The sequence below is a fragment of the Pipra filicauda genome, unplaced genomic scaffold (assembly GCF_003945595.2).
Source record: "Pipra filicauda isolate LSUMZ 115617 unplaced genomic scaffold, ASM394559v2 scaffold93_size3172892_pilon, whole genome shotgun sequence".
NCBI lineage: Eukaryota > Metazoa > Chordata > Aves > Passeriformes > Pipridae > Pipra > Pipra filicauda.
The window spans coordinates 277,890-302,691 of record NW_024105131.1 but is presented as its reverse complement, the minus strand read 5'-3'; the positions used below and the strand labels follow the sequence as shown (position 1 = coordinate 302,691).

The 24,802-nt window shown below is 36.3% G+C and overlaps 1 protein-coding gene across 3 annotated transcripts in view; it reads left to right on the top strand.

Annotated features, from left to right (window-relative positions):
- TRHDE (thyrotropin releasing hormone degrading enzyme) overlaps positions 1-24,802 on the top strand; it is a 209,474-nt gene that overhangs the window by 76,591 nt on the left and 108,081 nt on the right. For 2 of the 3 annotated variants that reach the window (XM_039391316.1, XM_039391315.1), the window contains exons 4-6: positions 5,737-5,891; positions 11,685-11,798; positions 23,562-23,699. In XM_039391316.1, coding sequence (XP_039247250.1) covers positions 5,737-5,891; positions 11,685-11,798; positions 23,562-23,699 — 407 coding nt within the window. The remainder of the gene's footprint in view (positions 1-5,736; positions 5,892-11,684; positions 11,799-23,561; positions 23,700-24,802) is intronic. The other variant, XM_039391317.1, reaches the window with a different exon arrangement.

The following is a 24,802-nucleotide window of genomic DNA, read 5'->3' as shown; positions in this document are numbered from 1 at the left end:
TCAAACACTCTGTGAATCCATCCATTGTTTATGTCAGTTAATGTTAAGTAATACTTTGTACAGCAATAAGAAGCAATAAAAATCCCAGCAATAAACTGCTGTGTGTCAGTGATTTCTCTTCAGGGTCTGCCACAAGCCATCTGATTTGACCGAAATAATGGCAAACAGTTTTAGACCTTTGCATTAACTCTGCAGGATAATGTCCATGGGGGTTGGTAAGTGTCGTGCTTACAGAAGGATATTGGTGGTGTAGTTCCAGAGATAAAAACTGATGGGTACCAGAGTAAACGTTGGGTAAACAGAAACAGTTGAACACTTCCCATGGGGGTGCTATCCAGGTTATGTGCAACTTCTGTGTATTTGAATACTTTGTATGTACTGAGATGAGACAGAGGAATACTATTAAGTTTAAAGACAGCTAATTTAGGATAACTAGGTTCTAACTGCCAGAAGTGAAATACTAAATTGGTTTAGTTTTCAGGAAACATGCACTTAATATTTTCTAAAAATCAGATGTCTCAAAGTGTCTCAAGGTGAATGTTGGCTTCAGAGAGCTCTCACCAACCCTGGGATATTTGGGCTTTTTGATGTGTCATCCTGTTATGTTGCTTCCTGATCCACCCCCCCCCCCAATATTTTTTAAGGGGATGAAAGAATATAGAAGAATAACAACTTGGTTTTCCAGAACAAACACCTCTGCCATATGCTAATAAAACGATGCAGAAAATAAAGTAGCCAATTTAGATGTTTCTTGTAAGTCCTTATATCAGTAGTTCTTTATCAGTAGAAAATTCGGATATTCCTTACAATAACTACTGTTTGACTTCATGTTTTTTAACCACAGCTGTCACTTTTTGTAGGTGGCTTGTTCCTTAAAATTTGCATAAATCATTAAGTGGTATTGTGCTATAGAAAAGCATCTTCTACTTAGTAAAAGAAATGAAACAACATTCATTTAAGAAATTGCACCAGACCTTTAGAGAGATTTAATAAAGCTATTCATTACATTATGTAGCATTAGAAAAGGGCAATCCCCCTACTTATGGTATGAATAAAAGAAGGTGATATTAGCCCATGCTTCCTCTTAATTTTTTGAATTTTTTGTCAAAAAAAAAGGAAATTCTGGGAGCATGATATCTGCACCTGATATCTTGAAGAAAGCCTCTCTGAAGAAATGAACGAAAAAAGTGTCGTGAGGGTCATGTAGGTAAATTCAAGTTATTTTTGTAGTGTCATTTTTGTAATAAAAATGGGGATTATAGGGGAAAAACATGGAGTTCATGCAGTGAACAGTTTATCTCTGTGCCTCCTGGGTTTATTTAGGAAAATATGTGTATTAAGATGCTTGACAGAAAATTCTTGTTTGTCACTGTATGTTCTCATTTACAAATTACAGTGTTTCAGGGGTCTCATATTTATCTGGGAGACATGTATGCTAACTGAAGATTTGCAGAAATCGTTCGCACATCTAGTTATTTTTTTGCCTTAGTAGATGCTTTATAACAGCTACCTTGAGTATTAGAAATTCAATACTGTCATATGTTCTGCAGTATCTAGTCCTTGGCTGCATTACAACCAACAGCTAAATCAAATAAGATTGCAGTACATGATGTTAGTAAATGTAGATGTGGATGTCTCTCTGTCCGTGTCATATTTATATGTATATTAAGGATGTGTGTCTGTTAAGCCATTATCCTTGTCCAACTTCAAGTGGAGGTGGTTAAATATAGTGGAATCACAGTGGTGGAAAAGATGCTTTGATGTTTGAAAAAGAGTAGGATAATAAAGGAGGAGAAAAGGGTACCCTCCATGAGAGAGTTGGATCTTGTTTTACATTTAGTCCTATTCAGTTCTACCTCTGCTCTCATATAAACCAAGAGTGATGTTCCTGGTTGTGTGGTTGGGGAATTTAAGCATTTTTAACTGCCTAGAAAATATCATAGGTGAGTGGGAAAAAAGAAAAAACAGTATCATCTGTGCAAATTGCACAGATACTAGGTTCAGAGATAAAAAAACTATCAAATGTGTATTCGCTTTGTGACCAACTTAGGTGTTGGTCACAAAGTCACTAATTTCCATTTTGCACTATGATGATAACTTACTAATAATGTCAGAGGATTATATTTTGATGTAAACTCACATAGTTATGATGTCTTAATTAAATGTTTGGAAACAAAAGCAGCTGTTGAGCTATGTACAGTTTTTGTAACTTGTTTTTTTTTCCATGAGATTCACACAGAAATAGATTTTTAAAAGTCCAAAGGCTATCCTTGTATTCAAATAATTGTACCAGTATAGCATGTTAGTGTGAAGTTCCAACACATTTTTGTCTGGTGATTTTATTTTAGCCATATAGTTTTTACTTCTTAGTCATGAATTTAGTCTCTGTGAAGGCCAGGAGGTGGAAACCCTCTATTATTCCAGCACTACACAGGACTCTGCGCTACTGTATCAGGAAATCTCAAGTAACAGTTTTATGATGCATGAGGATATTATTTTCTGCAAGCAATAACATACATTTCTATTTCTCCAGCAATATCCACATAATCAAACATTCGCAAGTGCTTTACAAAGAATTTAATTAAATAGTGTACAGAGTGACTGGATGCAGCACATACACAAACTGTTATATATTTAGTAGTTCCCATTTTGCAGTCAGCGCAGAACACTTTTGCACAGTGATATGTGTGAGTGATATTTCCATCAAAATGTGTATCACCCCTCCTTTTCTACCTTATTCCTTAAAAATGACACCTAAACCTTAACAGATGTCACCTCCAGGAGCACAGGATACCTTCCTCAGGGCTCTAATGGTGTGATAAAGAGAGGGAAATACAAATTCTCATGTTGAGACTTGAACATCAAACATTGTTCCTCTGAAATCAAACATTTATTCCTCCCCAGAGAAAGATATAGATTATTGTGTCTTTTACCACAAAACCAAATGCGTTTGGAATTTTATTTAAAGGCAGTAGAAGTTTTTGGAGCAATCAAAGACCAACCAATGAAAAACTAACATCAAGACTTGCATACTCAGGTTAGATGTGGACAGTCAGAAGTGAAAGATTTTATGACAATGACTATGTTCGGGGTCCATTCTGTCAGTCACTGGATATTAAGTCTCTTCTTTGGCATTAAAGTGCAGTGTATCAGTCCCTGCGCTAGGAAAAGGTAGTGTGCTCATATTCATTCAACATTATTGGTATGGTCATGTCACCTGCAGGGCTTAACTTTCTGGAAACTGATGGGGTTATCTGTTTTGTTTACTTTGTTCTGAAAAGCCCTTTAAGCATTAGCCAATGTGTGAGAGGAGTTTTCAGGCTTGCAGAGCAATGAGGCTGTGTTGGATGAAAGAGATTTAGAATATCCCTCTCTGGTTGCCTACCTGCAAGGCAGTTATGTGTCCGTCAAATTGGAAGGTTTTATTGGTATGTCAGTGCTATAAAGTATCAGTCTAAACCAGCAGACTAATACCAATGACACAAATGGTGAAAGACAGTCTATAATTAGCCATAAAGGTTTAGTGTGAAACCTCACCCTTGTTTCCCAGTTCCAGAGAGTTATTCCGGTTTATAACTGTCTGACGCTGACAAAATCAGTGTCAGATACATTACGACTGACAATAAAGACCAAAAACTACAAATGGACCCAAAGGAGAGAAAATAAAAGGATCAGTAAAAAGTAGGAAACTGGTTTTACTTTTGTGCTAGTTTTTGTTCTGTGTCTCTTTGCTAATTTGAGGGGAATTGCTGAAAACTTAATTGGGGTAAATAAGAACAGAGTCTCTCTGTATTCATCTTCTGAAGACACCTTTTGAAGGGTGATTTAATTGCTGTAGGAGAAATTATGGAGATATGGCTTTCTTTACAGAGTTGAGAATGGGAGAGATTGCTATTTAATGTCAGTGAAGATTTGCTGTTAACTTCAGTGATTTCACCCAGTAGCCTTTGTGTCCCTTTTTTTCCCCATCTTTATACCTTCAGACACGAGTTTTTCATTTTGCATGTCATTTATAACGAATTGCAGTTACTCTAAAAAATTAGTACAATTCGAGCTTCAACTGAAAAAGAAGAGGAAAGCATGTCATTTTGAATTTGCTTGCATATCTAATCTTGAACAGCATGTTTTGGATTTTTGCTTTAATTTCTTTAATTATGCTTTTGTTCTAGTGTCTGCTTTTCTATAAAATACTTATTCTTTAGCATTTGTAGTATGTCTCTGTGATTTGAATATTTTTACTTTGCTTGTATTTGGAAGTATCTGCTAGACTCTCTCTTTGCTTGTGCTAGGAGGCTGGTATTTTTGTGCTTCTTGCATCAGACCCTTTTTGGGAATGCCAGAATACACCCAAATTCTCCATTCCTGATATTTTAGTGGCAACTTCCTGTGAATCCTGGAGTAGAGCTCCTGCAGTCTGTTTGTTCTCCAAGCCAATTCTACCACACTTCAGCAAGCCAAAACAGACAACCTTAGGAGATATGTCAGTGCTGTGATATAATTTAGAGTATTATTTAGAATAAGTAGGTCAGAATTTTTCCTGTTCTGGTTAGGAAGTCAGCCCAGAGATCTTTCATCCCACCCAGTGAACTACCACCTACATGTATACTACATGTGATAACTGCCAATGAACTCGGTTTGGAACCAGAAGTAATAGAACCAAATGAGAGAGGAGTGTGGCAGCCAGGCTAATTAATTAAGAAGTCAGGCTAATTAGTTTGACTAGAGGGAGCACTATGCTGATGTGACATTGTAGATTCCAAAATTCTGTCTGATTTGTACATGGGTTGCACTGGTCTTCTTACAGACATACAAGTTGTTTCTGGACTCTTTCAGATGTTTTTTGTCATGAAGCAACATTGTGTATTGGTTTATTCCCTAGAAAAATTTACTGTAATTTTGGATTTCTTTCTATACTGATAGTCAATTTATTTCCTTCTCAATCTTCTGCAGTAAGATTTTTTTAACACATGTATTTTAATATTGTCTTATTCAACTTTATGCCACTGAGATTCCTTGTTGCTTTTTTTTTTACCTGACGAAGGACCTTCCCATTTTCTTCCTAATATTTTGTCACTTACTGAATACAAAACTGAAGTAATGCTCCTGAAGTTGTGTATGGTCCCACTTCCAGCCTGTGGGGCTGAGAAGAGGCTGCCAGCAGTCTTGTTCCCAGAGGATGTGTGTTAGCAATAGTGCACACTGAAAGATGCCTTGTTTTGTAAGAACTGATGATCCTGAACAATTTGCCATTTTTCTTGTTATGAAACACTATTTCTTCAGTGCACTCCTTAATGTCAGGTTACATACAGTTTTATGTGTAAGATTTTCACGAAGAAGTTGCTTTAACGAAAAGATAAAAAATACTTGCTGTAAAAGTCTATGTTACCACATTGATATGGTATAGTAAACATGAGAAGCAGTATCAAACCCAGCAATAAATCAATAAGGTGTTGTAAATAAGCTGAATTCTGTATAGAAAGCTTCAATTAGAAGTACTAATAATGTATTACATCAATAACATAGTGCTCATGTGTGAGCAGATATTGGCATAAAATAAAAAAAATGAATATTTTATTAATGTTTCCTAAATAACGTAGCTAGAAAGCTGAAATTAAGGGTTTTTTTAAATGTGTGTTATTTATAATGCTTTTAGTGATGACTTATGGTCTTACTTACAATAGTTCTTCAGCATAGTAGCTCCCACAAGGAGTTAACGTATATTTTTTCTATTTCTAGATCTGTTAGCTGTGCCTAAGCATCCATATGCTGCTATGGAGAACTGGGGACTGAGTGTTTTTGTGGAGCAAAGGATACTGCTAGATCCAAGCATTTCTTCTATATTATACCTACTGGATGTCACCATGGTCATTGTACATGAGCTATGTCATCAGGTATTAAAGGTGTTCACATACTTGATCTTAATGTCAGAAACCATGCATTCCTTTTTAAAACCAAAAATGAATTTATATTGTACGTATGGACAGTTGCAACTTCCATTGTACTGAAATCCAAATAACACAGAGGTCTGTAAGACACATCCCTACAATACAGAAACTGTGAAGACTCAAAATGGGCATAGAGGAGAAAATTAGTAGCAATGAACAACTTCCCTGTCTTCTGTATGATTATATTCTGTATGTTTGTGTCTCTGTGTTTGTTGCTGGTGTGTAGAATAAACATGTTGATAGGTGTAGAAAGTTATTCATTGTAGAACTACAGCAGGTTCATCCTGAATTTCATGTTCATGTCAAAAAAATCTTTTGGCTCAATTTGGTAATCAGCTTCTTCTTCCATCATATATACACATACTTCCATTGTTTTCTTTTTTTAACCCACTCTATGTTCACTGTTGGTGGATAATCAAGTCTTTATGTGTACAGAAACTGTGTCAATAAGAAAACTTAAAATAATAAACCCATATTACAATTTATTTCGTGTTTTCCCCATCTTCTTATCTCAAACTGAACACATTACAAGTATTTAGTAATACTGAGTTGAATGCAGATATTATTGAAGAAATTTGCTACAGGGGCAGGCAACGCTTTCTTACACTCATAAGAGGCATAATCATAGCCTTCAGGTTAAAATGAATGAAATCCTACTGTGTAATCACCATGGCTTACATCTGTGACTTTACACAGTGTTCTTTAAAGGCAATGCAAATTCTGAACACTTTCTGCAAATAAGAAGTCCCATGTAAAAGGGAGCCATTGTAATGGAGTTCTGGCAGATGAACCTGGAAATAATAATGTTTGGTTCATGTTCATATTAATGTTTCACATTAAATCTGTCAATGAATATGAAGTCCCTAACTACAACATGAATTTTTTTTTGAATGTTATTGCTGGTTTGATCTTGATATGATCATCTGATTTTATTATAAGCTCTTTATTGTGCATTACAATAGGGTAGCACACTGTTCAGCTAGAAAAATTACAGTGCCTTAGGAATCAGGCGAGGAAAACACACATTAGATCATGAAATCCCAGCTCTTGCTAGTATTAGATTCTTCTGTGTGGTGTATTTGTAAAGCCAGGCTCAGTGCTCCTGATTACAGGGTTATGTGACTTCCCTTAAAACCTTTTGATTAAATCTGATGGTCAATACCTTTTTCTAAGTTCAGCTTTAAATCTTAGTTTTTGTGAAGTAATTTCATTACTTCCAGTTATTCTTTGCACTGGTTTGATAATTTCCTCTGCTTCCAGAGCAATTTGTACTTCAGATGTGGGCAATTATCACATCAGTAACATTCCAAGTTTGTTTATTCGATTCTCATTGAAACTGAAGCCTTTTCACATTCTTCTGGGAATGTCAGAGGACCATGAAGTGGGTGAAAACTGTAACTGAATTTATTTTAGGGTAGAAATGTGGTCATAAAGTGCTTTTAAGTGACCTTAAAATAGCAAATGAGGAGGTTTACTTGGTGTCCATGTGGATATTACTTCCAGTGCTGTTTGCCTAATTAAATGTAGCTTCCTCTATTCCTGTTGCTGCTGTTTCTGTTTCAGCATCTTGCAGATCAGCTCTTTGCTTAACTGCTTCACTGGATAACTACACAAGATAGAAAATATTCAGGTGAAAGAAACATTATTTCTACTTTTTAGATGCAGAATTGAGTCACAGAGAGTATGATTGTTCATCTGCAAATAAATTTTTGAGGGAGAAACCCTCAAAAAATATAAGCTGCAAAATACTGTCTAGCACCTCCATCACAGTATTGTCTTTATTTAGTAATTTTGTCTGCTTTTATCTTACTCATACTCCCTCAAGGAAACTTTAGAGCAGGAACTCTAAACAATACTATCTTAATTGAAAATGTCCTGAACTGAGACCTGGTTGGGTCCGGGATTTCTTGCCTCTGCTGTTTAATTGTTAATTATTCACTGCATTTTTCATTGTCTTTTGCTGTGAAGCCATCTCACTTGCTAACCTGTGGTGATACATGAATATTCCTCCCCTTCACTCAATTTTACACGTAGAGTAACAGCGTTTAACCAAAATAACTTCTGGTGCAACCAGAAGTAGAATCCACATTTCCAGTTTTGCTTTTTTATTTATTGATTTTTTTTTTTTTAATTTCAGTTAAGAGGAAATGGAACTCTCATAAGAAAACATTCTTTTTTCTTTTTCTTCTTTTTTTTTTTAAGAATTTTGTCATTGTCCGTTTTCCCTGACTTTAAACCCATGACTTTAAAACTTATGGAACATATCTGAGCATATAGTAAACTGATTTGTATGAGACCCCTGTTACTTCAAGTAGCACAGCAATTGCTTTGCTAATGTTGTTTCCAAGACTGAAAAAAACAGATGAATATTAAAAAATGAGAGTATTGCCTTTAGATTTGCCTGTTTAAAATTGTAATTCCCAAACCTGCTGGGTATTAATGCTTGAGTACAGTCTTCAGGACAGATAGAAAATGAGACAGCATTGCAAAAAGACAAATTCTGTGGTTGTGAAAATACAGGTGAAAAGTGTGTAAGAAAGAATTTTGTGTCCAGTTTCTTCACCGTTGACTTTGTCGTGCTTGACCAGGTATTTATTTTAGGCACATGTTTTAGGAGAGACGCATTACAGTTAAGTAGGTAGCTTTGGTTTTGTCATTACATAGGTTGTATTTTTTGATATTTCAACTTGAGTGTTCTTTTAGAACATTTTATTAATTAAAAAAATTAATAAGTGAAAGAATGAGTGTTTTGGCATAAAACCTTCTCTTCCAAGCCCCAAACCGTAAGAGGGATATTGGTCAAAACAACATATTTCTAGCAGCTTAATTTGATAGCTCAAAATAATTACCATAATTTATTAAAATAATTCTAATTAGGGTAGTAATCAGTTTTATGGGCATATCACAGATCAGTCCCACCTACAGTCTTTGAAGGAAAATTCGCTTGAATTTATGCACCATCATTTTTGTGATAGTTTTCCCACCTGAGAACAAAACTTCATGTGACAGATTGACTTAAAGAGGCATGAAAGCTGAAAAGACATTTAAAAGTTCTACATCAACATTTTTTTAATAATCTGTAAAGGAAGCATATAGGAAAGAGTGTCCTCTCACTGTATCTGTAAAATAAGTACTTTCTGCATATCAGATTGAACCTAACACTTGAGGGGGATGAGAAATTTATGTAATCAATAAATTTTAAAATAAAAATGAAGTAATGATCTTCATTCCAGGCAGATAGTGTTTATAGTCAAATACACAAATAAATACTTAAAGAAATTAAATGCTTTACTTACAGTTTTCCTTTCAGATATGTAACACCTGGGAAGATAATAGCACCTTTCTGCTGGAAAATTTGGCTTTCTTACTTGCGTTCTCTGGCACTGCTCTGTCTCTGACATCCATAACTCTCTCTGATACTGTTCAAGACTAGTTAAGCAAATTCCCTGCATTTTCATATGGATATGCTGGTTTAATGACTGTAAAACATTTCTTCCTTTAGGTGCATAATTAAACAAATTGTTTTAACTGTATGAGTAGTTGTATCAGTAATAAATAAACCCAGAAAACTCACAAAGGAATATAACAAATTCTTTTTTATGACGTCATAAACTAATCTTATTAATTCAAGTTACAGGTATTATGAATTTTACAACCTTTATTTTTTTTAATCTCTCTCTGAATAGTCATAGTACAAAATGACTATTACTTGTTTTATATTTGTTCAGCAGTCCTCTTGCAATTCAAGAAATAAACTCTATGCTATTGTGTTTAGTCTGTCGTCGCAAATCATTTAATCAACCTATTCTGGTATGAATATAACTGTCATACTCCTCAATGTATGAAAGTTACATTCATTTCAACATTTTAAATTCTGAAAATGCATTAGCTACATTAATATATTTCCAATATTTCTTTGTCTTTTCAGTTGAATGTTCTTAAGAACAGGATCTATCTTTGGCAGCCCTACAGAGAGTTAATTTATTGGTAGCCTTCAACTACATTATGCTCACTGAGTGTGCATTAATTTTAGCTTCACTTAGTGTATGAATTCTTAAGTTGGTTGTTAGTGACATTTAGAGTCACATTTTGCTTATTTTTTCATTCAAATCCTATTTATTGAACCTTGTGTGGCAATCTGGTAATCTTTCTGCTAGTGTGTTCTTTGAAGCACTAGTGTTTACTTCGCTGTGGATCCTCATTGCAGCATTGATCCTTCCTTGGCACTATTCTCACTCTGCAAAGACATGACAGAAGCAAGACCTTTCATTCAGGTCCCAGACAAAGCCTTCAAACAAGCCAGATGTCATGAAAGCGAACTGCTTATTGGCCAACTCCACTTTCATTCATTCTCCACTCTCATTACAGTTCAGCAGCAGCTCTTCTGCTCTAACCTGAGTCTCTGCCTGTGGAATACTTAATTTCTCCTCCCTTTCTGTGTATTTTCAGAGCTTGCAAACACATGAAAGCTCAAAATTATTTCTGTTGATTATTAATTATTCTCATTTTTATTCATATTATGAGAAAACTGACATAATTTTACTGAAACAAAGTTTTGGTATTTGTTGGGCATAAAAGGTGCTACAGAGAGTATGAAATAGTGTATATGTTTCTACTCCTACCACTGGTGTTACGGTGATTCAGGTTGCATAGGGCCATTACAATCATTTAAACAGGATCATCCATGAGCAGAAGAATTTATGACATCTGATTTCCTTTGAATTCTTGTCCTCGTTCGTCTTCCAGTGATCATCTTAGCTCTGTGTAAAATCCCTCTCTGACACCCACATGCCCCGTGCCGTGTCTGTTGATGGCTTACTAAGCAGAGTATCTAGTGGATGTGTTCTTGCCTCACCCTCAGATCCAGCTCTTCTCCTCTTTTCAGATGATAATCTTTATGTACTTTCACAGGAGTTTAATTATCCTTGAGATTTCTGTCCTTCTTGCTAAATTAGATTGAAGTCAGTCGGGCAAATTGAGGGGTGACCTGGGGGAATGGGAAGGGCAGTCAACCCTCAAGTAGGCTTCCTTTGCATATACATTGGTGGCCTATGCCGTTTCAGATACCTCTGCTTCTGGTTGTTGTTTGGGAAGGCTGCAATTCTCCTGTAAGTCCTCTATGAAGTTTTCTAGGCCTGGGTGGGTATCTCAGATACCCTAGGATGTTCTCTAAGTGGCATCAACTACCTGCTTTTAGGCATCTGAGTCCTACTCACAGAAAGATGGCATTGTTATATAAAACTGCTTTCCTTAGAAGACCTTCTGAGAGGAGCATCGCTAGTGTTGTAAATCTTAGTGGGCAGACATTGTGGAGAAAGAAGTGCTAAAATTTAGGTCTGAGGTGGGGAATGTTTTCCCAATTTTTCAATTTTCATACTATGCATAGTGACGTTTCCAGGTAATGGATCAGATTATTCAAGTTAGAAGCCTTTTTCTGTCCAGTGCATATGTTAGTCCCTTAAACCTAGGTGAGCATCTACTTCAGATAACTAAAGTTGACGTTGTGAATACTGTCCTCAATGCTTCTTTTCCCCACTTCTTCTTTTCTAATGTTTTACTTCATTAACTTATGCATCCTGTAAAGGCTGAATTAATTAGTACATGAAAAAAACAGTTGAGTTTCAGTGGGCGGTGTATACTACTGTTTTTATTAAAACTTTTGGAGAATGTGTTCTTTATAAATGAAATATATGCAAACATGGTTTCCTAAAGGTCGTGCATTTGAACTTTTCTTTGCAGTGGTTTGGTGACCTTGTGACTCCAGTTTGGTGGGAGGACGTGTGGTTGAAAGAAGGTTTTGCTCACTATTTTGAATTTGTTGGGACAGACTACCTCTACCCAGGGTGGAACATGGTAAGTCAGTTCTATTTTGTTAATGTGAAAACTCCACAGAAAAGTTGCTGTGCTGTTATACTCCTGCTTCTGTTATAGAAAAGGACTGCTGAAAAATACCAAATGATGCATGCAAGTATCAGATGTTGAATGAAACAAAATCACTAGGTGTGAAATAATTTGACAGCATTCCAAAAGTGTTCAATTTATTGCAAAGGAAATAATGTCATGTCTGTCGTAACCCAGCATTAAAATAGCTACTGTCTCTCTGCTCAGAAATATTTTGGATTAAAGCAGTTATGATTTAACTTGGACCATTTTTTAAAACATTGATATGGTTGAATTTTATCTACAAGATAAATTGGAAAGAAATGTTTCACAAAACATTTTATAAAATGGAGCATATTTTTTCTGACAGTATTCTGTTCTCTCCCTAAGTTTATTCTTTTTATCTTCCTGCTATTGTTTGGCTATCTAGCAGCATAAATTAACATGGAGTATATGAGTTGAGAATCTAGCTTTCAGTATGATTTCTGGCTGTATGTGGTTGAACATGCTTTGTCAACTGGTGTGCAAATAAAGGAGCTCTCTGAGGGCAGACTGGAAATTCTGTGCTGGTACATTATTTTGAAGTCCTTCTGTTGAATCACATTGTACCTAGTAAGGTCTAGTTTATATGAATTGCTGTAATCTGGCTATATTATATTTATAAGAAAAACAGGAGATATGAGACCTCAGTACAAGGAAATTTTGTATGAACCCTATTGAAGGTTTCTATAGAGATTTTGTTGTCCATTGGAGACATGGTTTTGTTTGCTAACCTTTTATGTTTACGGGTATTTAATTAAGTGGCAAAATATTTATTATAAGTCCCGATTGTCTGATGGAGATTTGTTGGAGCTTGGATGTTTTGCTTAGACTCTTGCAAACTAACTTCTGAAATTTTCTTTTTCTGATTTCTGGGTGATTTATTGAGTATTCTTATGCCATTAATTTTTGTATACGATGAAATGAAGATGCTATAATTGTGAGTTAAAGCTAATTTTTGAAAATAGTTGTATACAGATACTCTTGCTTTATGTCTGCTTCTTGTGAAGTTTGAATTTTTTGTAGTATGTTAATTTTTTCTTTAAGGTGTCAATTTTGGTCTATAATTGCATTATGAAGAGGGAAACAAATCTTTATCTGTACTGACATCTGTCTTGCATACATAGGCTTGTTGGATTTACGTGGCTTTGGCTATATTAAAACTCATTCTGTTCATCTTTATGAAGAACACAACCTGAATTACAATGTAATGATTCTAATTATAACTGCAATGAAATCTTTATGATTCTAGCATAGTGAAGTGTCATAGATGACAACATTTATACACTGAATTTTATCTTCAAATCGTCAGTCAATTGTTCTTCACATTATCAGTCTAACAAATTCAGAATAACTTTGCTTTAGAAAATATTTGGAATATAGTATATTTGCTTGAAATTTTTGTGGAATTAATGTAATCTTCACTGTTATGCAAATGACATGCCCATCACATGAAATCTTGGCATCTTAGCAGAATACAGGCAAAGTGAATGGCTTGAACAAGGTATGGCAGTTAAACTGGGAAATCAGAAATGTGCTGCATAAATTAGAATTAACTACAGAAATACTGCTGTGCCTGAAAAAATATTAATCTGTCAAGCTTTTCCTTAAATTAAAAAGAAGGTAGACATAAACTGTTCATAAGGCTTTGAGTAGCTGTGGCCCTTGATAGAAAAATGACCATATTGACATATTTAAATAATTAGAAAATGAGAAGATTCTCTTAATGAGTTAAACATTTAAACATGCTGCATTCTTTTGCAGACTAGAGAAGGAGTCAATACTGTTGTGTTTCAGCCTCATTATAGAGATTGTAGGAAGAGGAAGCAAAAGTTACAGTTACTGAAATTAGGCTTGCTGGTGTTTGTTATTGGTATAAAATGCATTTGCTGTTTAGATCAACACTGACTGACATTTATAAACTTGAAAAAATTAAAGTGAGCATGTAGAAAAAAAAGAAAAAGGATGCAGTACAAGCTTCATGAATCAGTTGCGAAAACAAGAACTACAAGATTGATTTTCTGTAATGATGGCTAAACAGTGCAATATTCCAGCATTCCGGGTAGTGTTTTCTCAGCAGTATGTCATACCCGTGAAATAAAAATAAAAGAAAACATTATGGTGTATGTTACCACAGGTTTTTGCATCAGGAAAATGGTGATATTCCAAAATCCTCTTTATTTCTAAAGAATTGGGAAAGTTATATAGTTAACTTCTTTCTCTTTTAGTTCTGAAATGTTAACCTTGAAAGTTTCCTCAAGAAGCCCGTAGACTAAAATGTTGAATTCAGCTTCTTTTCAGTTTACTAAAGGCTTCTTTTCACATTTTCTTTTGAATAAGTGTAGAGCAGAAGACTGGTAGTCCATTGCAGAAAAAGGACTTTTGTTTGGAAATGCAACTTGGGCAGTATGGATACATCTGAAAAAAATGAATCTATCCACAGCTTCATACCTAAGTTGTTCAATATTTATAGGCTACAGACACCTAAACTTCCATCATTAAGGCTCATAAGCCTCTAAAGTTTTGCTACTACTTGTCTGAAGATGCTTCTCTTTTAGCACAGCTGAGTGTTTTTCAGTGTCCATCTTATTTGACATTTGTAGTCTTGGTATGGCTGAAGCTGAGAGTCTGGAGGAGAGTTATCTGTAAGGCGTGTTCGCACCATTATAACGCACCATTTTAACCTAAACCAACAGCACTGAGTTCTGCACAAAGCAGAGATCCATGTTTTTTTTCCTGAAACACGTTTAGTGGCTTCTCCTTCTTCTCTAGGTTCTTTACCTTGCTTAAATATTTCTTTTCCTACTGAGGTTCTTCCTTTATATCTGTTTTTCTTCAGTTGTTATATAGACTCTTTTGCAGCAGGAGAGACTAATGAGTAAGAGTGACTGAACCTGCCATGGAGCTGTAACACTTCACTGAGCATTCCAGCAGGTCTAAAATTTCTTGTTTTGTCCAGAAGGCATTTACATACTTCATCAGGCTTGCATTATCTTAATGAGAAAGGAAATCCAGTCCTTATTAAACACTTGCCATCATTATGTACTGGATCCTCCTATTAAAATTTTGGGTGAAGAACAGAATGAAGAGGCATTCTGATGGAGGTGTCTATTATCCATTGCAGTAAATGCAAGATACATCAGAACTCTTCCAAGGAAGTGAATGAAGTTTTGCAGGTTTTAAAAGAGAAAGATGAGTTTTCTGTGCTGAGAAGCTTCGTGACCACTGGTCTTAATATCCTTTTTCAAATTTAAGTTACTTCAAATGAAAGCTAAAAATTCTCATTTCCTTCCTTCAGCTGAAAAATAAGTCTCTGCATGTTACTTTTTACAGATGAAGCTATGTTTGATTTTGCAGGAAATCTGTCTCTGCTATACAGTTGTTAGACATTTTCCATGAAAAGGATTTCACCATTCTTCCCATTTCATCCTCTTGCCTTGTCTGTCTCTCAAATTAAGAGTTTTTTTAAATTCTTATTCCAAAATGCCTCAAATTCTTAGTCTTAGATCTCATTCTTAAAGTCCTGGAAGTTTAATCAATTGTTTCTCTGTTGTCAGGATAATTTTAGAAAGAAAGCTGTCTCTGCTAAGTGTTCCTCCCAGAGATCAGAGAATTTCGCTTCATCATGTGTAGTCGTCTCCATGTGAATTCCCTGGCTGTTGCTACTTCATAACTTAGAAAGAGATGAGATTTCTGTATTAAAGTCTTAAGATGTAACTGTTTAGTTGTCTCTCTATGCCATCAAAAAGCAACCACAGCTGGACGTAAGTTCTTGAGCTGTAAGAACTTATGACCGATTCAAGGTAATCTCACCTCTGTGGAAGGGGCCTCTGCTAGTTTTAGGATCAGAGAAAAGAAAAAATTGCAGCAGAAAACTACATTCTGGTAATTTCTACTTCAAAGCTCTATCTGTCTACCCTGATCACCTTCCTTTCAGAGGCCTGTTTCCAGCTATATATTCCATCTTCCTCTTGGACTGTTTCTCTCGTTATCTTGAAATCTTTTGCGTGTGGCTTTGTAAAGGAAGGAATTCAGCTGAGGCTTGCAGATACAGGAATTTATTGACTGGTCTTTTGCCTTCTTATTTTCTGGTAGAAGGAACCATCATGTTTGTCCTTGAATGTCTGTGGCATTGGGGTAGGTTTTGAGTACTGTGACAGCAGGAATTACTGGCATGTAATTTGCCCTTACATCCATCAAAAAAGCATCAAATACTTTAGCAGTCACTACCTGGCTTGATGCTGAGAAAGCATTTCACAGACCCCAGCTGCCTTCTCCCTTTTCTTTATTATATAGAAGTTTGCTTTGCTGACAACCTTATTGACAGAGTCAAGGTGTAGTACATCAGCAAAACTTTGAATCCTACGTCTTCTTGATCCATTGATGCTCTGGGATCTCCCACTTTCTTGTCTGCTTACTACTTTTATAGGTAAGGATGGTCATATTTGTCAGAATTTTTCTTAGTATTAAATTAAAAACTTTGTGTCTACATAGAAGGACATCTTTCCTATTTCTTAAAGTGAATCATATTTCCTTTACATTATTAGGTTCCACAGTATGGACAATCCTGCCATTACTACAGGCAGTTGAAAATAATAATAATGAGGTTGCGTAACAACATTTCTGTTTCAAAATAAGTAAAAAATTGACAAATTATCTTAATTGCCTATCTTTCTCATTGACTTGGTTGAAATAATAAAAGCGAATGCAGCCATTAGACACATGTATATCTTTAATGTACTTTAATTCACATTGCCTCCTAAAGTGTTTGCCTCCATCTGTAAAGATTTCTAAGGCATTGTTTGACTCATAGAAACCCCAGAAAATAATATAAGTTTTGAGGTAGACTTAAGACATGGGCCTTTTTGATTTATTTCATTATTATTTTGGCATTTCACACCTGAGCTGTAGCCTGCTTGATCCTTCTGAATCCAACATAAATATCATGCTGGCTCGGCATTGAGTGAGATTCAGCCTCTCGTTTTTTAAAACTACTTTCACATTTTCTTTTTGGGTTAAAGGCTCCCCATGCTGGTGTAAAGTAAGCCTTTAATTAATACCACATGGAATGTTTTTCCTCCAGTAACTACGCAGTGAAGTCAGTCCTTATATGATTTTCTGTTTTAACTCAACGATGGGCTTTCAATGTAAAATTAACTGGAATCTCATGTATAATTGACTTTGGCAGGAAAAAAGAGATTGTAAATGTAAGGTGCAAGATCTTCTGTTTGCTAATTACTAACCCTTTTTATGTATACCAGTTAAGAAGTCCTTATACTAAATTTTGCTTATAACTAAGAAAATGGATTTCCATTTCCACGTGGTCTTCCTGAACACAGGTGGGTTTTTTTAATGCTCTAGCAAGGTAGATTAATATATGGAATTCTTAAATTTGAGCAGTTAACTCTTAACAGTTAGAGGTCAGACATAAGTGAATATCAGCATTTAGAAGAAACATTTATTCAAGAGATTAAGTACAGGTTTGGAGAATGTCACTGTCTCTTCTTTCTTTGTGTCATTTTCTGCACATCTTGAGATAGCAGTTTAAATGACATTATGATGAAAGCTTTAGGGTCATGTGAGTTCAAATCTGAGTTCAGGGTTTAGATGGTTTAGTTTCAGAAAAAAACTTAAGTCACGTGGCTGAATTTCACATAATTTTGAATTAGTAACCCCTTGTCTTCAGTAAAATGAGATAAAAACTTTACAGCAACTTTTGCCTCAAGGCAAGGACGCACTGCAGGATTGCCCTTTTGAAACAAGAATGTGCACTTATCGGGAAACATAGTTGATATGGGAAGTTCAGTGGCCCAGTTTAGTTGTATATTTGAGGGCATTCTTAACTGAAAGACTGTTTCCCAAATTTTCAGCAGTTCTGTGTGCTACCACTGTTTATTTTAAAATTGTGGCAGTATACAGTAACTTGGAGCACAAACTGATAATTGATAAGTAATTTTTGGAGTGCCTGTAAAACATCTGTGGTTTCTTCACAGCTTAGCTCACTGAATCTCATCACTTTCAGGTTGCAACAGAGTCTAGGTGTGTAATACCTCATTGCTGGTGACCTTTGGCAATTGTTGCTGGCAGTTGACTCAGTATACCAACCGCATCTTGAAGCCACTTTTCATTTAAGTATTATTTACTATTTCTTGAATTGAGATGATTTTCCTCTACAAATTTCTTCTCTGGAGTTTGAATTAGAGGATAAGCTTCATACCTTGTAATGCATCTGGTGTACAACCAAATAAAAGCTATTTCTGATAAACAAAGTAGAGAGAGGAAACAGATGTTGAAGTAACTGGTGAAATTGCTTAAAAACTCCTAATTGATTACCCTTCTGCTTGGCAACGTAAGCAGGTGGTCATGAGTATCTGATTTGGCACTTTATTGAAAAGAAAATACATATCCAGTTCTCCTTGCTGATACTCAGAGCTATTGGTCTTCCTTAACTATGACCTCCGAGAACATCTACCTTGTTTTATAACAACAAAAATTGTCAGTCAGTGTGAAAATTTTTCAAGTACGGGGACAGAAATTTTGCAAGGTCTTTGACTGAAAATGCAGAAAAGAGGGTTATGAAGGTAGACATGGAACTGTGACATGTTCACAGCTGATAAATACAGAATCTGTTTCAGGTCTCCTTCAACAAACTGTACACATAATTAAAGCACGCATGCAGAGATGTAAATTTTAAAAAAAAGCAGTCTGTAAGCTGCTCAAGGTATTTACAAAGTTACTGTTGTGAAGAGAGAAAGAAACATTGCTTTCCTTTGCAAGTACTTGAGAGAATGTGTTATGACAACTTAGGATTTATAAGCATGTAGACAGAAAGAACTTGCTTTTGGCCCTCAGTGGATCTTATCTGGCCTTAATGTATTTTATTGAACCCTAGGTTTCCTCATAGATGATATTCCTCTGGTTTGTTCAGCTTCACCCTGAAATATATTTTATTAGAACTCAACTGCTTGTGGTGTTGAGTGTTCTCTGATAGCTTTCAAAATTTGCCTCTATTTCTTTTTCCTTAGGGGGCACTTTCTCTATAAACCCAAGGCTTGTGTCTTGCAAATGCTTGTTTTCTCAGGCATTAAAGATCACTTAACTCCTTTGTATTCTTGATGGCTAGTAAAGCTCTAAATTTTGAAGAAGATATTTTCAGAAAATTTGTCAGGAAAATCATTTGCAGATTTGCACACTGATGTTAAGCTTTATTCATATAGATTTCTCAGTCTATAATGTGTTCAAATGGCTGTCCCAGAACAAAGGCGATGCTTTTAATACTGAGGCCTTTGATCTCTTCTGCATGCTAATTATCAGTTTTGGCTTTCATTATGCTGTTCCTTTTATTTCGCTAGTGGATGTTTTCCTTTTTTTTTTTTTCCATTTTAGTTCTTTTACCTGGTATTTCATATTAATTTTTAGAAATGATTTTTATGTGACTTAAGTATTACATTATTGTCATGCTAACTTGTACTCTTACATTATGCCTCGATATGATATTGTAAAATCAGCAGCAATAACCCCTCTCCATTACATCATTGTTATCCTGTTATGCACAATAAATTTTTAATGTCTCTTGAAGGTACAGTCTTTTCTGCCAAAAACATTATTTCACAATTGCTTTCTCTCCATTTAGAGTTGAATGGTGGGCACCTTATTGGAGATGAATACACAAAGAGTGACCACTACCTTTCTGTAAACCTTTCTCCCTAGAACAAGGTGAATTGAAATGTTGACTAAGGAGGAGAGAGCACAGAGAAAGGATAAGCCTTTCAGGAAAACCCTGTACAAAGCAGAGGAGGTCTTATTGGCAAGTGTTGGAAGAAGTCATTCCTATGAAGTTATAAATACTTGAATCTAGTGACCACAGATGTTTGAAAAATAGTCAGAAAATGTAAATATTTGAAAGACATGTTCATCTGATAACAACACTTCAGTGTCTGCACCTGGAAGCATTCTACAGAGAAAGACGGAAAGCAACTGGAAATAATTGACATGTCTTTTCTTCTGAACACAGGTCTGGTGTCCCAGACACTGACTGTACACAGTTCAAGGAAACCTCTGAGGAGAGGAGATGAAGAGTTGGGACTCAAAGTGTGCAGTAGGAAGATAGGGAGCAGAGATGCTTCCTCTTTGCCTTTAAATGAAGGCTCAAATTTGTGTGGAAGCAGGTCTGTCCTTATTTCAAACTTGGCTTCTGTGCTGCAATACCAACTCCTGCTCAGACCCCTTGGCCCTCTGTTAACATTGCATAACATTGCACTTACGTGCGGCTACCAACACTCTCCAAGCCTGGCTGCAAGACTCACCTGAAGCCTCTTTTCCTTATGGGTGGATCACAGTCTTTGGCTTTTCTCTTGCAGTTGAACTCCCTCAATGGACAGTTATCTTGAACGACATTCTGTCATTATTTCATGTGTAGCTGCAGACCTGTCACCTATCATCTTGACATCTTGCTGGTCTCATTAAACACATTCCAAGATTGATTTCCTTTACAATTTCTATGCTAGGGGTTTGTTTACTCCTGTAGGTATTAGTTAAAAGAGATCAATTCCACTGTACTGCATAGGGTAAGATAACTAGGGAATAGAAAGACCCTCTTCTATCAGTATAAGCAGTTTGGTCACATGTGTTAGCCTTTTCCCCTTAATATGATGCCAGGACTTCAACAGCTGAGGTAGTGTTTCTGCAATAAAATTAAGGCAGTTTTAGTTTCTTTCTACATTTCTGCCTCCTGTTGCCTCTTCAAACTGCAGGCCCCTTGTTAACCAGCAAACTGTCTCTGTGCCCCCTGGAAGTATATTTGAGTGTCATTTTCAAATTTGTTCTCAGAGGCTTTGTACTAAAGAGAAAAGGTGGGAATGTTTTGGAAATCCTTTTAGTTCAATAAATTTAACTTTAAAGGTCAAAAGACTTCTTAATTCTCACTAAACTGTAGGGTTGCATTTTTGGAGGCACACTAACTATTCTGTCTGTATCCCAGTTTGATGGTCTGCCATAAATTTCAGGAAAGACTTTTCAGCTGTTGTAACTTGAATGAACAATCACGAGTCTAAAATGCTTGTTTTCAGTTCTGCAGGACATAACCAAAGAAACAAACAGAAAATGAAAATGCAGCCTGTCCTTTCTGTATGTTTTGTATTTTATTTCTTAAATCTTCACTTTATGTTTCTCATGTGCTCATTTTCTTGATTCCAGGCTCTATATTTAGGTATTAATTTGTGATTATCCAGCGTCCTTTTAATGAGTTAATTCCGAACAGTAACAATCCATTCATGCAACTGTTTGTCAATTGTGATATCCAAACTTGAATTTGGAGACAGGTCCATACCTCTGCATGCTTACACCTGTGTGGGTAACATACAGGTATGCAGGTATGCGGTGTGCCCTGGAGCCAGGAGGGTCAACTGTGTCCTGGGGGCATCAGGCAAAACATCGCCAGCTGGTTGAGGGATGAGATTGTCCCGCTCTGCTCTGCACTGGGGCAGCCTTACCTTGAATATTGTGTGCAGTTTTGGGCACCACAATATAAGAAAGATATGAAGCTATTAGAGAGTGTCTGAAGGAAGGCAGTGAGGATGGTGAAGGGCCTTGAGGGGAGGCATGTGAGGAGTGGCTGAGGTCACTTGATCTGTTCAGCCTGGATGAGACTTATGGGAGACCTCACAGCAGTCTACAAGTTCCTTGTGAGGGGAAGAAGAGGGGTGGGCACTGATCTCTTCTCTGTGGTGATGAGTGACAAGACTCGAGGGAATGGCCTGAAGTTGTGTCAGGGGAGGTTTAGGTTGGATATTAGAAAGAGATTCTTCACCTTTTGGTTGGGTACTGTAACAGGCTCCCGAGGGCAGTGATCACAGCACCAAGGCTGACAGAGTTCAAGAAGCATTTGGATGATACTCTCAGGCACATGGTGTGACTCGTGGGGATGATGCTGTGCAGGGCTAAGAGTTGGACTCAATGATCCTTGTGGGTCCCTTCCAACTCAGCACATTCTGTGATTCTATGATATCATACATCTGATGAAACTGGGACTTTGTTACTGACTAATGGAGAATGAGAGTGAAGTGTAACCAAACTGTCTACCATCCTTTACAGCTCTGCAGTTTTCCGCTGAGTAGGACTGTCATAATAATTATTTCCCTACATTTTTTTTTCCCATTAAAAAAGGGCAATTACTATCTGCATATGCCTGAGAAAATTTGGAAATTAACGAACAAGACATTGCTTTTCCCTTCACAAACCTTACCTCATGCAGCCAGCTGAGAACACTGAGAGTGTGTTAGGTAATTGGCTTTCCTGCATCCTGTGTTTTTAATTGCCTGAATATACAGTCAGCTCAAGGTACATTTCTTGTGTTCTAATGTACATTTCTTGTGCTCTAATGAATTTTAACATAAAGGTTTATTTCCAGATGGATCAGCGCTGGAAGAGCTTTTTGACTGTCTTACAAAAATAATTTAAATTAACACATTGATACCAAAACCTTACCACACAAGAAATTAAACATAGAATTTATTATATAATTGCATGGTTATTTTATCTGAGGACATCAAGGTGGCTTTTGAAAAAAATGCAGCATTCCTTAGAGTTTCTTTGTATTATGGCACTAGGTTGACGTTAATTCGGGAGCTGTTAAAATTTAGATAAGGTTTGAGATACATCATTTCAGGGTGAAAAAAATCTCATTTACACTTTCCATAGTTTTTCATTAACTCTTTGCATTTATTTGTGACTTGAAAAAGAAAGTAAATGAAGCTCTTCTTGACACAGTGTTTTGGATTACGGACATCTACATGAATGCAATATGAGGAGTTTTTAAGCTGTGTCATTTCTCAGCTGAAAAAGCCCCATCTACTTGTGCTGTAATAATGAGTGGAGCACAGTTCATAGAGCATACAGGAATGTTTCATTAATGTTGCTGCCAGAGTGAATAGGCACAGTTTTGACATACAATCTGCAATCAGTACTTACAGAAGGTATAGAAACAAATTCGTATGTTGTATGTTTTCTGGGTTTGCACCTGCCTCTGATGTGACCTTGACTATGTCATTTAACTTGTACATGCAGCTGTTTTTCCACTTGTAAAGAGAGATAATAATGGTTTCCTTCAAGTGGAAGTTACAAAGTTTGTATAGGACTCAGGCTCTTGTGGAGAAAGGATTTCTATATCAGAATTATGAAAGACAGTGCAGGCATCTGCTGTGTCACTACTGTGAGCTCTATTCATTGTCCTGTCCCATGTTGACCTGCAATGTGAACTTGGCACTAAGAGCCAAGTAACTTAAACTTGGCTAAATAAAGCAGTAGTAATTGTATTTACCTACCTCTTCAAAATTTTTCGTACCTGCCTATGCAATGAGCTCAATGACTTGTAACATCCATCTCTTTTTGTGATTGAAGACTGTGCCATTTTGCCTCTCTCCCCACCCTTTTTAACTGTGAATGAAAAGTCATATTCAACATTGCATTCTGCACCTCCAGATATATTTTGATTTGTTTAATTTCAGTCGTTTCATTGCAGCAAAATTTCTTGTCTGAACCTATTCTGTATACTTATTCTATTTGTAGGAGGTCATGGTGGTTTTACGTTCAAACCAGAAGGTCTGATTTTAGTCAGCCATCTCTGATATCTGTGCATCATTTTGGTATTGCTGTAAATGTGTATTTGTCTGTGATACTACTGCATATGCTGTATTTCAGGAAAAGCAGAGATTTCTGACAGATGTCCTACATGAAGTGATGTTGCTGGATGGGTTGGCCAGTTCACATCCAGTATCCCAGGAGGTGCAGCAAGCCACAGACATTGACAGGGTGTTTGACTGGATTGCCTATAAAAAGGTGAGACTAATTAAACTTATCTATCTTTTTATAATATAGATATGTAGCTATCAGAAGATCATATTCCATCTGTAAAACAAATACTGCTGTAAAACTACATACACTACAGTGGCTACTACTTGGAAAACCAATTTATGTGGAATATATTTGGAATATATTGTAGTGATTTTAGCCATTCAACATACCAAGTGTTATTAAATATTATAAATAAACTTGAGAGGCTGTCAGAATCCAGCAAGAAGATCTAGTGCTTCTTATTACTATTTATTTTGTGACACTGTCTGAATTGTGCTAGATACTTTAAAAAGCATAAGGACGTCTTTATCCTATTGAAACTCTCTAGAAAACTTGTCAAGGGCTAAAGCTAAATTTTTTTTCTGTTTTTTCTATGCACAAGAATTTTTCTGTCAGCTTGTGAAAACTCAAGTCATTGCTGAACAGTGAGAATGGAGAAACTGCCTCCTGGGTTGGCAAAGGAATATGTATTAGATTCAGGCAATTTCCAATTTTATTTCAATGAATAGAAAGTCTTTTGGCCAGTTTTTGGACTGAACAGCTTCTGTGCAGAAGTGAGAGGGCTGCACACTTTCCCCTCCTCCATCACATGAGTGGGCTTGCTGTTATCCTGTGGCCTGAAAGCTGGTGGTTTCCATTATACTACATGCTTATTCTCTGCTACTGCCTGCAGCCTTCCCGTAGGGAGCTTTCCAATGACAAGAGTCATTTGACTATCACCTTTGCATCTGATAATCTTTTCTTCTGCATCATTAGCTGCCTAACAACAGACTGTAGCAAGACAGCAGCAACATAGCACTGACATGGTGACTGAACCTCCGGTTTGTCCAGTGCTCATTCTAGACTAAAAAAGAGGTATATCCTCTCTTTTAGTCATCAGTTATTCCTAGACAGCAATAACTTCACCTTGATCCTCTGGATAAGGATCTTATGCCTTTTAGAATGGGCAAGAGTGTATGTGTGTACATGACCATGTAATAGGTCTACAATGTAATATACAAACCAAAAATACTTAGGGAAAGGTTTTAAAAGATTGGAGTCGCTCAAGAGCCCAAGTAACATTTTCAAAAATCCCTTGGCTAGCTTTG